Genomic DNA, 15,274 nt, shown 5'->3' with positions numbered 1-15,274 from the left:
ATTCACTCTACATGCTGTCACTGTACTACTTTTGTTTGGCTCATCCTGACATTTAATTGCAGCTAATAATAGCTGATATAATTCCCAGGGACTAGACCAGACTCTTTAAACTTTGTTCTTAAATCAATCTGGTCCGTGAGTTTTAAACCAAGTCTAATACGCTTTAAAATTAAGTTAAAAATACAGAAACGTTTTCTAGAACAGCAGTTTTTGTGTCCCAGAAAATAATGGTTGAAATAGTTAGATAAAGTGACAGAATGATGGTTGAAATAGATAAAAAATAATGGATTTGACAGTTAAGTGTTCAAGCAGACAGGGAAAAGTAATGAATAAACTGGTGAAAAAACTGTGTTGTATCAATGAATAGGTACCTTAGCTCATTAGACAGGGCTGTGGTCTCTGCTGTCTGTCTGTCTGCAACATGTGGATTTCATAAAGAAATGAAATTCCTTCATTGTTCTGAAGCATTGATTATTTGTAGGCCTGTCATCCACAACTCCATCCACACTGTTGATATTTTAGCACTCTGTACTTGTGGAAATGGATAATACAAAGCAGTGGCTGGGTGATTGTCTGTATGTTTGTGTTTGTGTAACATATTTGAGACGATAAACAAATCACAGAAAGGCCTCAACTGGTCTTTTATCCCGTCCTGTCATTTACCCTCCACAGAGAAGCCCATCCTTCTTGGCTTCAGTTCGCTGTTTACGCTGGCAGGCCTGCATTTTCTCCTGCTGCCTGTGACAGCCATTAAAATTAGCTCACGCAGTGCCATAATGGTGAGCAGCTGTCACTGCGTAGACAAGAAGGGTAAAGTGCAGCATTACTGGAATGTATTGGACTCAGAGAGGGAAGGGAGGGGAGAAGATAATACCAGGGCCATCATTACTGTCTGGCAAAAGCCTTATTGCCATAGTGTGATACCAAACAAACATGCGCTGCTTTGGTCTGCATCACTTCCTAAACATAGCATTTTATCAGTGGAGATTTATTTTGAAGGTTTTGATCATGGAGAGAAAACATTCAACTTTGCTGTCCTCTTACCAAAAAAAACTTTGGGGAGGTGAAATCAACTTAGAATAATATACAAGATGCTCCGCTTCATTTCACCATCTCAGAACAGAGTGAACCTTTTTAATGCACGTGTGCAGTTTATTATTTACTTTATAAACACAACCTTCAGACACATTTGGACGGCAGTCATCTCTTTGCAAACCACAGTCTAGTGTCACGTGCTTAGCCTGTGTGTGTATTCAGTAGTGAGAGTGAGAAAACACCCAGAGATGGTCGATAAATTCAAGCAATGTCCCAAACACCTCTGTGGTTGGAAACAGTGTTTTACCCAGTGTGAGCCAGTCACGACAACTGAAAGGACCAAACCATCAGATTAATTTAGATTTAAACTATATATTAAACTAGTTATAAACTCTTCTGTAGATATACTCAGTTGCATAATTAAAATACTGGATGAGAGCTCAGTCTGTTGTTTTCAAGTTGCTGTGAAAGCTGTGATTTGTGTCAATACACATATTGATCTTCTGCCTTCTGCAGTCTCCTCTAAAGACTCACAGCTGCGTCAGTGGCCACCAGAATCAAATATCATTCAGTGTTTTTTTTTTTTTTTTATTGTTTTGCCTCAGAAGATCAATTGACCACACAGAAAGTTGAGGAGGAGGTGGGTGGAAGGTTCTTCCTCATTGTCATCTTTATAAATAAACATGCCCTCGTGATGACTGGCATGTGACTTCCTGTGTCTGGGCCTGCGAGATTGAGCCTTTGTGGTCACATGATGCATCAACATCATAACACAGAGCGAGCGCACGGAAAAACACTGCAAACACAGCATGCCCTCCATCACATGTAGATGCAGTATGTACAGTATGAGCTTTTGCAGTACAGTGTGTGAAATGTATCATTGACCAGAATTGATAAATCATTGCTGCAACAACGCCCGCACTTCTTTTAATAGCCTGGTGTTTCTCTGTTTTGATTGTTATCCAACTGAGCTCCATCATCACCCCCCAAAAATGTGACAGAGACGTCTTTGACTGCTGATGTCACAGATTAATCATACATTTAGATGCTGCCTAACTTTGAGATATATATATATATACCATCTATTTTAATAATGCTTGTCTCATGTTTGGGCATATAGCATAAACATGATCATAGCTTGAAGGATGCAGAGTGCAATTAACAGCAAAAGCAAATTTATTCATTTGAATATGAGTGATGCTTTGGGTCTGAAATGGCTGTTTTTGTGTGCTAACTGATTATGTGCTGTGACAAAACAGGAAAAAGGAAACTGCATACTACAACAGAGACAAAAAATTGTATTTGTAGCCACAAACAGTCTAGAAAGAGGAAATGCACTTGTTAAGTTCTTCAGCCACATGAAATGCTCCTTTCTCAAACACCTCATTTAAGGCTTCTGTGAAAAAGAAATCAACCTTTTGTCAATGACAAAATAGAAATAACGTTGTACACTAATTACACTATCCCCATAGGCACGTTTTTTTTTTTTTAATCTAATTAGCTCCGGAAACTGCCTCATGTTTACCATTCACTGCTCAGCATGTATAGACTGTAGGTGCTGTTGGCACCAGAGATGAGAGTAAAAATAAAATAAAGCTCTGCATGAGGATGAAAAAAAAACCCAAAGCTAAAGTTGTGCTGTTATTACTCTGTCTTGTCTGAATGAAAAACAACTCACATCGTAAACACACTGAGATGATTTAGTTACTTAAAGTCCAGCTGCCTGTCTGAGTCCCCCTTTCCTCACCTCGGCCCCTTCCCCCCACCCGTTGTGGCTGCAGTAGTTTGACTCCTACAGGCTGTTTGAGTCATGCTGGCTACTGGCCTGGCATCCACCTTCGCAAAGCCACAGCCCAGTTCAGTCTGGATCCAGTCTCATGAAGTGTACTCTGCCCAGATTGTGTTACTGCTGTCAGGATCCGTTTTTAGTGCATACAACTGGACAGTCTGAAGTATTACAGGGGTTGTGTCTATCTGCTGAAAACTACGTTGGTATTGTTTTGCATAAGTTTATATATTAGCAAAAGACACAAAACATGTAATTCATGGGCTTAATCCATCGGTTGTTTTGTGTGTCAAACAATGTGAAAATGAATTACACCAGGCTAGAAAGGTTGGAAACTTCAATAAACTGCAATAAACTAAAGAATTTCTTATTTTTCATGAACTAAAGATTAAAAAGGATGCCTCATATAATATTACTCACTACATTTCTACAATATGTGACCTTTTGACTGTGTGAAAACTGTTTCCCAGAGCTTGAGGCAGTGTCATTTAACACTTTCTAATCATAATTTGACAACACAGTGATTCTCTGTGCCACCTAAAGCATCATTCCAGCAACTAATCAAGATCATTAAATCTCAGTAACTCAAACCAAAGGGCATTTTGCAAGGCCATGTACATGTTTGGAGTTAGCAACAAATGACCTATTTTGGCTTCAGTGTTGTGCATATAGTTTGTCTAGTACTGCAACTGTATATGAGCTGTATGTCACACAAGCAAATGTCAAGATAATTAAAAACATTGTTAAAAAGTCGTAAACGTAGAGCACAAATAATTGGTTTAGTTTGTCAAAAATAGACCAGTTGTTTTGCTCCTCTTCATCTTTTCGGTTTTTTTTATAACATCTGACACTGGAAGTACAAAGTTGCTACTGGTATACAAAAATTGTGCAAAAAGCTATTATAATACAACCACCACAAAAAAGGTTAATATAAACTGACATCAATGAAAACACGCTTGTCCAGAGTGTAATCACACATCTGCTTGACGAGAGTCAATCCATCAACTCTCACCATCACGTTAAACCTTGTGCCACTGCTGAGACGAAGGAGAACCGATCTGAAGACCAGCGAAAAACACCTGGTAACGGTGCTTCCACATGATGAAGGCACCGACGGCACAGACAAGTGCTTGGGCCAGGTTCAGCACAATCTGGAGCAGGAAGTAGAGTGTGAGGGTACCAGTGATCACCACACAGTCGCTGACTCCCTCGTAGATGAAGGTGCGGGCTATTGGGTCAGATTCATCCAGTTTGCACATGCAGTCATCTATCATCAGCTCACATGTGAAGCTACTGGTCTGTGAATAGTGGTGTCCAGCGAACGCCATGACCAGCACAGAAATGACCAGGCCGATTGTACACAGGATAAAGTACAGGAGCTGCAGGGGAAAAGTCAGAGGTCACGCACTTCAACCTTTGACCACAAAGCTTTTTTTCTTCAACTTTTTATGTTTTGGTCATTTTGTCTCATGATTAACCCAGAGTGCCAAATCTGTAGCTTAGAAACAGACATGCTGGCTCAGTGCCTATGGCAAGTTAAAGAGATTACCCACGATACAAGAGGGAAAGGTCTGACCCTCGGAGTGAGAGCACAGATGAGACACAGCACAAGACTGCCCTGCAGCTACAGCTGCTTCCCACCTTTGGTGCATGTCCTGTGTGAGTATCCTGAAGAACAGAGAGTGTCTAAAAATACTGTTGTAAAATGTGACAAAGGCTTTGTCTTGTTTATGCAATTGCAGAGTCTGAATGCTAGACCTTCATCTTATTCTGTCGCTTATGTAACGGGAGCCCTCATTCACTGGTGTATTTTGATCTCAGTTACATGCTGCTTATGGAATTATGCAAGTGATGAGCAGTGCTTGATTTGAAATGGAATTTATGTTAATTTTGGAACAGCTGTGAAATCTGAAGTATGGCTGGTTATGGGGAAATGTAAATACACCAAGTGCATGAACAAGTACTTGGTTGAACATGATGTACCTCACTTAATGGAGATGCTCTGTAACCCTAAAGCAGGTAAAAAACTGAAAGGAGTCAACAGTCATACTGTTGTAGTTTATAGTCCATGTGGTGTCCTGGAACATTTTTAGTGAGCTGCTTTCAAACTCAAAGAGAAGTTTGAGAAATGAGTGTCTTGCCACAATAAATTATTATTGAGATGGTTGACTGACAACATAGTAACAGCTAACTTAAAAAATGTCTCCAATTACACTATATTTTCTAATAATTTGACATGTCGCTCGCCTTGTGCCAAGAGCAATTGAAATGAATAAATTAAGTGACTGTAAAGCCATAAAAGTAAGTAAGTGCAGGCCAATTCCAGCTGTTTTGACATACACATTATTAATGTGTTAAAATTGTTACTTTATTTGGTTTTATTTACAGTATGAGAGAGAGAGTTGAAATGTTAACATGCAGTATTTACTGCAGTCAGCACAGTCACATTAAAAAAAAGAAAAGAAATATGCATAATTATGATAACTACTTCTTATAAGGCCATTTAATATTTCCATAGATTGTTTTGTAAACTTTATATATTAGTATGTAAATCAGGAAAATCACTGTAATTTGGTGATGCAGACAGTCTGATGGTATTTAAAACAACACAATACAGACGCAGTTGGAATAGGCTTTTCATCACGCCTTTCTGCAGAGACCATTTTGCAAATTAGCTGCACTTCTTAAGGCAAAATACTACTGAAGTGTTTTCAAACCCTCTCTTCACAGCGTATGTACATATTTGATCCTGGTATGCATACACGAGCCAGACACAAAAAAAAAGTGCACACTGCTTCCATGGACCTCAATGGCAAACAATGGTGGACTGATTTTAATTGCCTTGAAATTCCAACTGCATACATTGCACTACTAATTAAGCTGAACAATCAAGTCACATTAATGACTGTACTCATCCACTCACAGGAATCCCTGGCATAGGCGGAGTTAGTGGAGTGGCTTCTGGGGTTTCTACCCCACATATTTTCTCAAAAAGCTGCAAATCTTTTAGGTTTTTAAAATAACTTTGAGAGGGTGACAGAAGGTCAGAGGAAAAGAGTACCATACAATAATATATGCCCATGTTGTTTATCCTATTATTTTTGTAAGAAATTAAATTAAATTTGAGTAAGCGTTCTTCTGTTGGAGTATTGGAAGACATTGCTAGGAATCCTTTATATGCAGATTATTATTGCATGGATTTAAATACAGCAGATTTATCAGCTAGACATCCATCCAAGTATCATGTTTTTTTTTCCAAATGATGTTCATGTTCATGCACACTATGATCTCAAATGGCTTGAAAACAGTGTATTTAGCTGCTATAAATAAGACAAAAATTTCCCCAGGGCAGCATGCCCCTGCACTGCATGTTTACAACATCTGGCTCTGCCCATGATTCCTGCAGAACTCAGGGATCTCTCTCAACTCTATTAACTCTCCTGCAACAGTTGCAGCACATGCGTGAGTGAAACATTGTTCTCTGCAAAGGTCTAGAAACTGCGCTGACCCATCTGATCACTCCTTTCTACTTCATTTTCAAAGAGACATGTTGGGCATTAATGGGAGACCTGATTTGACACCATACATGACATGACAATTTTTTTCATTTTCACTTCTGCAAAAAAAAGCATCAGCATGCATGTAGACTCACCTTGACAATGAATTGCTTAGACGATCTCTCATCGGGGAGGTAGGTGATACAGTACAGGATAAAGCCCAGGATGGAAACTAAACACAGCTGCAACAATACATCACAAAAGTATATACATTCATTCATATTTTGTAGCCTTTCATTATTACAAAAAATGCAATCTACCTATGCACTTAGCTTATACCTTGTTGCTGTGTATTATTATATGCATGTGATATACAGTAAATATATTTGCTACAGTATAGAAACAAGAGTCTTGTACCAGAAGATATTTTGAGTCCAGGTTTCCAGGGTGTCTCTTAATATTGCATGATTGCATGATTCAGCAGTAAGCCGTCATCTGATTACATTATTATCTCCCTCTCCCTCTCTCTCTCACACAGAAACGCTCACACTCGATCTCTTCAGTGCAATTGGAGTCTTGTGACTAACATGCAGCATCTTATTGAAATGTTTTTCCCAGGTTCTTAAGCACTCAGGATTCTCTGGAAAGGTCTTGATGACCTCAGTGTTTTTCACTCTGCTGAATCTCGTGAGGATCTAACTCGGGATGTTAGTGTCCAGTGATGTTTTCGAAAGCAGATGCTTTCTGTGATAGGCTGGGATGAGATCCAAACAGGAACAACATGTTTTTTTATATCAGCAAAATGTGACCTTAAATCTTTTTGAAAATTATGATGATGAGTAAAGTTGACCTTTCACTTGTTTTTAGATTATAGATTTCACAAAAACAGTTAATCATTGATCACCTGTAATAAAAAAACAAACAAAAATTCTTTAACTTTAACTAAGATTGAAATGTTTTTATTGCTCATGCTTTAACGGGCGTTCAGCTGCTTTTAGTGTGCTACATGTCATCTGTCAAAACAATTAACAAACTACAGGTTAACTGCTATTTTAACGTTGATCTCTGACTCGACAGAGTGCACTTCTACTGCTCTTATTTCTTAAACACTTCAACTGATGCTCTTATTCCCTAAATGTTAGTTAATTGTTGTTTAGTACATGCTTTCAGTGCATACAGTTTAATAGCTTTAACTGCTTTTAGTGCTTACAGGTCAACTGACAGTTGCTTTCATGGTTTATAAACTCACACTTTTACAAGGGTTTTAGCTGTTCAGTGGTTAAATTCTAACAATTTTTAGCTTGAACATTTCAACCAACACTTCATAGACTACAATTCCAGTACCACAGCTTCAACTAACGCTTCAACTCCTTTGAATTAAAAACATAACCTGCAACATCCATACAATCTTTCACGTGCAAGTGCACATTTTAAAACATTTTAAAGGTCCAGTGTGTATGATTTACAGACATCTAGTGGTAGAGCTGCAGATTACAACCAACTGAATACAGCTATTCTTGCAAGCCTGCAGGAGAGACTACCTACAGCCAGTGTTTGGTTTGTCCTTTCTGTGCTACTGCAGAAACATGGAAGTGCAACATAGCTGCTTCACTCCCTCTGCTGATATTAAAGACGCATTCTAAGGTAACAAAACCATAATGATTCTTATTTTCAGGTGATTACACTCTAATGAAAACATACCGAAAAATATTATATTTCCTTTTTGCCAATAGATCCCCCTAAATGTTGACATACTTGATCCTTAAGTAATTTAATGTGCTTTAAAAAACTTTTTTCTGGTAGCTCATTTTTAAAATGACATAAATTACTACACACATAAACCTAATTAAAGTATACAGTTTATCTTTAATTGCCTGTATAGTCAAAGTTAAACTTTTAGATACATTTTCATGTTTTGTGTAAGCAAATATAGTATGCATGCATATTAGATTTTCAGAATAATAACAAGGTATTTAGATGCTTCTCAGATGTTCAAAGGTCAAGTTTTAATGGGGCTGATTTCTCTCATCAGGCCAGATGTTGAGGATTTGTTGGACGTATGACAAAAACAACAGAAGGTGCAAGCAGGCCCGTGTGACTGTAAGGTATTGGAGATTCAGGTGTATACATATGACAGATGGAGATTTATTAGAACATAACAGTGATTTCCCATGCCTACAGTGACCGTCTGCCTGAGACAGGTGGATAAGGGCCAGCGCTGATATGCAGTGTGTTGAAGATGAAGAGCACATTGAGGGATATAGCTTAAGGTCATGCAGAAGTACCAGATTCAAAGTTCATGCAAACATGTGAAAGTAGTGGCTGATGTTAGAGCGTAAGGATGGAGCTTACAATGATCCCAGCCCAGTGTGGCGTCTCCCTGGCCAGGAGTGAGGGGCTGATGGCCAACATGAGGAAGGCCACGGCTGTGATGGCCACCCCCAACAGCAGCTGGAGCAGGGCGACGAGCAGAGGGAAGCGACAGACTCTGCACCTATTGCCGTCTTCTGGTGCTGGGCTTTCATCTCTCCTCTTCTTGCCCTCCTTCTTGTCTGAGGAACCTTTCTGCCCCTGCCCCATTTCTCCTCCTTTTTCTACACTCTTTTCCCTGTCTGTACTCTTGACTTTGACTGTTGCAGTGTTTGGGGTGGATGAGCCTGTCTGCTGTCTGCCTCGCTCCCCTTCCCTTCCCCTCCCTGCCCAGGCCTCCTCTCACCATAAGCCTTGCTCGGTTGCTATTTGGAAACAGAGAAGGCTCTGAACTAATATGGAAAACATTTGGACTGGATTCCTAAAGCGGCTCCAGTGCCACATATAGAGCAGGCAGCATACTGTGGAGGAAAGGAAGAGGAGGGAAAGGGAGGGGGGACAGGAAGACACAAGGGGGATTCCAACATACGACTGCAAGATGATTTCACTTATAGTTACATTAATGACAAGAAAGGGAAAATACAGAGGCAAATCAGCAGGTATGAGTTAATAAGAAACCAGCAAAGAGGAGGTCACACTTCATTTGAGAGCAGAAGTGATTGGATCATTCTTTGTCAGCACTGTTACACAAGAGAGCCATATGCTGCCAGCCAGAAACAGTCACATGACTTACAGGAAGAAGTAATGTGATCATAAGGCATGTGAGGGCATTACATGGGCTCAGATTCTAGTGTTTTTGAGCTCTTTAACGTTCACAAGACGGGAACAGGTGTCACTGACAATCAGATTAACTTCCTGGAGTCATTTATAAAACCTGTGTGGTTTATTAAAACACATGGAAAGTTCTGGATATTTTTCCACTTTTACTGTATTACCAGAAAATACAGCAATAACATCAGATGTTGTTTAAGGATATATAAGAGCAAAACCACATTTAGCAATTATCCCGCCCAATCTTTGTCACACCATAGTTAATATTTTATCACTGGACTAAAAGAGGACTCTGATGAAGGTGGGAGAGCGCAGCGCTCACGCTGAGGTTAATAAAGAACCGCGACGCACGTGTTTGAGCACACAGCTGGGCCGGTGCCATGGTTACTGACAACGCAGCTTTGAACGACTGGAGATGTATGAATAGGTTACCCTGCCTTGCTCCGGGCAACAACACGGAGTGGCAGACGCGCATGTACGCGCAAGGCACTCACCTTGAATATTTGAGAAGGGTGCCACGTTTACCCACTATGTTTACTTCATATTAACCTTTTTGAATACATTAAAAGCTGGAAAATATAATGGTTTAACAGTGATAGAGGCACGTTCAGGACCTGTGGGTTCTATCTCTTATTTGACCATCACTTGTACTTAAAGCGAGGCTCGAGTTGCGAAGTTCAGGAGACACATTGGCTTTATTATTTGCGCCACCGTTAGTGAACGACGCTTATGTTTGTCTCTCTTCACGCCTGTGCGCCCTTCCCCTACATTTTACGCACGAATCACGTTTCAGCAACCATGTCGATAAGTGTTGGCGCTACGTCCCTATAGGAGCAGCGGCGATAGCTGCCATATCACAGAGAAGGTCTAATTACCGGACTTTGTGCTGGTGCAGGCTACACGTGAGTCGGAAGCTGTTCCCCTACCGGAGGCGCGCGTGCGCTCTAACCACAGCACCGACGGCTTTGCGAAGTGGCAGCTCAGGGAACTATAGACATCAGTCTGAACCGAAGCCTCTACTGGAGGACACGCACCGTGCATCATCTCTCTCTCTCTCACACACACACTCTCTCTCTCTCTCTCTGCCGTCCGTCCGCGGGTCGTGGAATAACAACACATTTTCCTCTCAAAGAGGCTCAGGAGCGAATATCCAGCAGCAGCGGAGAAAGTGATGGATGAAAGAATACCGCATTTACAGGACAGACAGTTCATGGAGCACGCAGATTTCTTGGGGTGAGTGTCGCTTTTGGCAAACTCTGTCAAACTTATGTCTAATACAGTGTCATGACAACGTGGTGAATAATCGGACACTTTCCTGTTTACTTTAGGGTGGATTACCCCTCTCTCTACATGTGCAAGTCCAAAAGAGGAATAAAACGGGAGGATGGTGGGAAGGTGCGCACAGTTTCTTGTACTAAGGGGATCTAAATATTTTGTTTCTTATTTTCATTAACCAACCAGTGTGTTCATACATCTCAACAGAATTCACATTTTTCACTCACACTTTTGTTACCTATATGTGTGTTTTAATACACTATTTTTTTTTTTGTCAGCAGGACGCATACAAGTTACCACACCGGTTGATAGAGAAGAAGAGGAGAGACAGAATCAACGAATGTATTGGGCAGCTGAAGGATTTGTTACCCGAACACCTAAAGCTATCGGTGAGATCATGACACTACAAAAAGTTTTTACGTGCTCACCGAACGTGCTTTTAAATGAGAGAGATCTCGTAAACAGCCAACTGAACCTTTGTTTTTTTCCTCCGTAGACGCTCGGGCATTTGGAGAAAGCAGTTGTCTTGGAGTTAACATTGAAACATTTAAACGCACTGACTGCTGTCACTGAGCAGCAGCACCAAAAGATCATTGCTTTGCAGAGTGGTAAGATGAACAAATTTGATCATTTTTAGTGAGGTTAGGCTGTATTATTAAATTGTATGGATTACATGAAACTTTATTGGTATTTATACAAGAGGAAATCTGTTTACAGTAGCAGGAATTGACATAAATAGAACAGATATAAGGTCTATAGAGATAATGCAGATTTTCATCAAACGTGCTGTTGACACGCGTCCACTTGATTTGTTTTATAATACACAATAATGATCTGATCATCTTTGACCTGCATGTTTCGCAGGGGACCGGTCGATGAAATCTTCCATTCATGCAGATCTGGATGCGTTCCACTCCGGGTTCCAGGCCTGTGCCAAAGAGGTCCTGCAGTACCTGAGCCAGTTTGAGAACTGGACGACACGAGAGCAGAGGTGCGCGCAGCTCATCAACCACCTTCACAAGGTGCTGGCGCAGTTCCAGGCCGGCGCGCCGCCGCTCCAACACCAGCTACCCGCCGGGGACTCACAGGATGGGCAGAAAGCCGACAGCCAAGCTAACTGTGTCCCGGTCATCCAGAGGACCCAAGGCGGGGAGCTTAATGAAAATGACACAGACACGGACAGTGGATACGGGGGCGAGGCTGAAAAGAGTGATGGCAAAGATAAAGAATGTGAGCGCAATAAGGCGCAGGGACATAAGGCGGTGAAGATCAAGCAAGAGTTTGGAGATGATCGCGCTGCCAAAAAACCAAAGATGAACTGGCCTGGGAGCGGGATAGGGGGCACAGATCCAACCAGACCCGATCTGGCTTTAATGAACTCTCTGATGGGAATAAGCAGTGTGGGACAGCAGACACCTATTTGCATGCCTTTCTACTTCATCAACCCCTCAGCTGCCGCGTCCTATATGCCTTTTTTCGATAAAAGCAACATTGAGAAGTACATGTACCCAGCAGCGGCCGCTCTAGCGTCCCCTTTCCCCTGGCTATACCCGGCACACGCGTCAGCAGCGGCGGCTGCGGCTGCTGCTGCCGCTTTCCCGAGTTTGTCTGCGCATTTTGGAGCCTCTTCCCAGTCCAAGGACTCCCACGGTCCAGACAGCGACGAGTCACACGAGGCTGAGACAGGCTCACCTGAGGAGCGCGAGGAAAGTCCCGCGAGTGAAGACGGGGAGGGTGACGTAGATGACACGTTCCAGGAGAGCAAGAATAGCCCACATGATCAGTTCTCTGCCTGCCAAACGAGCTAATTTGTCTGTGTTACCTTTCCGTGCATTCTGAGGAGTTTATGTATTTCTCTCTTCTTCTTTTCTTTCTTTTTTTTTTTTTTTTAATTAGGCGAGTTTTAAAACGAGGTTTCTCGGAAGAGTTTCTCATGTACAGTATCTTGAAACAGGGGATAGTTGTGACGGTGCGTGCCTTTTGCACTTATGCTAGATTAATCAGTTTAGATGATTATCGACAATGATTGACATTAATACATGGCTGTGTTGTGCTGGAGTTAGTTTTTTATCCTCTTTGATAAAAATATTTTGAAATGGCAGCATTGGTGCCAAAACTTTGAGTACAACAGTGCGCAATATCCCAATCAGCGAGTCTCTCTTTGGATGTATTAAGTTGCAACTGACCTCTGCCAAGGTTGTTAAGAGCTTGGCTGACTCTGACTGTAAATATTATTACCTGAAAGACAGTCTGATTCATGAACATGTAAATGTGCACTAAAGGGGGCCTATAAAAGAAGTGCTCCTGGAAGTGTAACGCCCTCAAGTACCTCATCCCCAACTTTGCATGGGGTAGGCTGATTGGGAGGCACATTAGTGTCCCTCCTGAGAAGAAGTGAATGGTACCCCCTTCCTAATAAACACACCGTCTCCATAATTAACAAAAAAATAAATAAAAAAATACAAAAAAAAAAGCTACTTTACACTTTGATAATAATATGGCAAAGGTATTATGCCTGATTGCCCTCAAGTCATTTTTACAGATCTGAGTTTACTCTGGTTTCCTTTTTCTGTTTTTTCTTGTGAGGGGAAAAAAAAGCAATCACTGAAATAATTCAGAATAATGAAAAGAAGAAACCCTTCATTCACAAGGGGCTGCTTGACCAGCATATTGTACGTTCCTCTGAATGAAGCATTTCAGCACAGAGATGCAGTGACCTCCTGTACCTCCAGGAAACGTTGTAGGATAGCACCTTATAGATCTTTGATATTGAATGTACCTGTATTTTCCCAGCTGTCAAAGTTTGTATGTAGAATGATCTTTACTCTTTTGAGACGTAAAGTGCACTTTTTTCTGCTTTTACCCCACCCCCCAAAACAGTCACCTCATCATTTTAAATTTTAAACAGTCTATCACTGTAGTTCACTCTTTAACCTTTTTATTGTGTTGTCTTGAAATAAACAAAAACATTTCATTTTTAAAAGAGAGAGCAGAGACACCATATGCGTTGTGATGATTTCACACAGTAAAGCCGTGGTTGCTTGATTTAACAAAACAAAACCTATTTTCTAGCTCTTTCAGGGCAAAAATGATTCAAATCATAATCAGATTTGAAATCCCTGCACACCACTACATGCCAGACTATCCCCATTTCTGTGTTATATGCTATCATTATGTGAAACTTTGCTTTTCAAATATTTGACAAAGGTGGGGAAGAAGCTGTGGTCATGGGACCATCAGCTCTGATCATAGCAGTTTTATGAACTTTAACTTTACCTTGGCCTGTTTTCTAAGAGATTAATTCCTGCAAGTGTAGTGTTGTTCCGCTTTTTTTAAGTTTCACATGTGACTGAATAAACAGATAATTTCCATTGTATTTTGCATACATGACATTGCTTTTGTAGTTTTCCTCAGCTGGTTTTGCCTCAAATCTGTTATCAACTGTTATGTAAAGTGGCATGTGCGTCTGTAAATAGATTTTTGTGAATATACCATAAAGTATACATGTCTATGTCAATGTTGTAGAGGTCTATGGATTTTTTTAAAAGACTTAACTGAGCAACTGTTGCACATTTCGTTAATGCTTTACACATATGCTGTTCTAAATTATTGCTGATGAGTTGTAAAATAAATATCAAAACTAAACCCTGCAGGCTTCTTCTTATTTAACACTTAAGATCTAGTTCATGGGGAACATTACACACTGTAAGTTGTGTATGCACAAGACAAACAGTCCAGAGTACAGTAGGACTAATAACAATACTGGAAGTCCAGTATATGAAATCAGCTGACAGGTCACAGCAGAGGAATGTACAGTAAGCCAAGGCTTTAAACAAATGTCATGTGATAAAGATGATGAAGTGAGATTATACCCTGTCTGTACAGGCTGATGAAAAACAACTGGCCACCTCCCAACTTGTCAAAAGCTTTAATCCACGCTTTGTTGTTAACTGGCTTATAGTAATATTTTCTTCATGGTTCTTGGAACTAGTTTGTGCATCCATGCTTTCTAGTGATCTTGGCAACAATGAAGTCCATTTGCTGCCAACTGATGCCTTTCAAGGTTTGTTAAGATCATGCATGCTGCCTTATGGTGCAGCCCTTTCTAAATAAATTAAATCCACATTGCGGTGATAAACCTTTGCACCAGCAGTCTTTTAAACTGAACTCACATTACAACTAGGTTTTGTCAGTGTCATCAACCACCAGCGAGAGCAACTCTAAAGATTTAAGCAAATGCAGCTCTGCCTTTATTTTTTTACCAGATACCATCCTCTTTGTAAGCAACATTCATATGCATTTCATACACTGACAACATTTCTTATGATTTCATTCTTCAGTGGAGGAAAAAAAATGTGTCTTTCCCTTTATTCTCACCCAGCCATGTTGTGTCCTTGCTTCTACCATTACTGAGTAAATGTCTCCATCTACTGGTGAAAAGCTTGAAAAACATTTCAGGCACATACTGTACTATACAGTACAAAATCCCTCTCATTTACATCCACAGGCAAACAGCTATAAACAGTTGCAGTTACCATGG

At 40.6% G+C, this 15,274-nt stretch overlaps 2 protein-coding genes across 3 annotated transcripts; one reads left to right on the top strand and one right to left on the bottom strand.

The window, feature by feature from the left end:
* Positions 1–1,609: 1,609 nt before the first annotated feature.
* On the bottom strand, positions 1,610–9,136 carry sspn (sarcospan (Kras oncogene-associated gene)). The gene is made up of 3 exons (XM_010737697.3): positions 8,671–9,136; positions 6,474–6,560; positions 1,610–4,200 (listed from the first exon to the last, which is right to left on the bottom strand). Exons 1-3 carry the CDS (start codon positions 8,896–8,898, stop codon positions 3,841–3,843), a joined length of 675 nt encoding a protein of 224 aa, XP_010735999.1. The 5' UTR covers positions 8,899–9,136; the 3' UTR covers positions 1,610–3,840.
* A 1,138-nt stretch (positions 9,137–10,274) lies between these two features.
* bhlhe41 (basic helix-loop-helix family, member e41) lies at positions 10,275–14,379 on the top strand. Of its 2 annotated transcripts, none has more exons than XM_019278924.2 (5): positions 10,275–10,692; positions 10,788–10,854; positions 11,013–11,123; positions 11,231–11,342; positions 11,599–14,379. In XM_019278924.2, exons 1-5 carry the CDS (start codon positions 10,631–10,633, stop codon positions 12,540–12,542), a joined length of 1,296 nt encoding a protein of 431 aa, XP_019134469.2. In that variant the 5' UTR covers positions 10,275–10,630; the 3' UTR covers positions 12,543–14,379. The 2 variants fall into 2 exon arrangements, with proteins under 2 accessions (XP_019134469.2, XP_010736000.3); XM_010737698.3 differs by having other exon boundaries at positions 10,280–10,692; positions 11,016–11,123.
* Positions 14,380–15,274: the final 895 nt, after the last annotated feature.

The sequence above is a fragment of the Larimichthys crocea genome, chromosome XXI (assembly GCF_000972845.2).
Source record: "Larimichthys crocea isolate SSNF chromosome XXI, L_crocea_2.0, whole genome shotgun sequence".
Taxonomy (NCBI): Eukaryota; Metazoa; Chordata; class Actinopteri; family Sciaenidae; genus Larimichthys; species Larimichthys crocea.
This window is presented reverse-complemented; position numbering and strand designations above follow the sequence as displayed.

Bases quoted from the DNA above. Each gene is read 5' to 3' on its own strand.
- sspn (XM_010737697.3), bottom strand. From the start codon at position 8,898: ATGGGGCAGGGGCAGAAAGGTTCCTCAGACAAGAAGGAGGGCAAGAAG. The intron at 6,561-8,670 runs GTAAGCTCCATC...GTATTGTTGCAG, and splicing joins CACACTGGGCTGGGATCATT to CTGTGTTTAGTTTCCATCCT. The intron at 4,201-6,473 runs GTGAGTCTACAT...TTTCCCCTGCAG, and splicing joins CTAAGCAATTCATTGTCAAG to CTCCTGTACTTTATCCTGTG.
- bhlhe41 (XM_019278924.2), top strand. From the start codon at position 10,631: ATGGATGAAAGAATACCGCATTTACAGGACAGACAGTTCATGGAGCAC. The intron at 10,693-10,787 runs GTGAGTGTCGCT...TGTTTACTTTAG, and splicing joins GAGCACGCAGATTTCTTGGG to GGTGGATTACCCCTCTCTCT. The intron at 10,855-11,012 runs GTGCGCACAGTT...TTTTTTTGTCAG, and splicing joins AACGGGAGGATGGTGGGAAG to CAGGACGCATACAAGTTACC.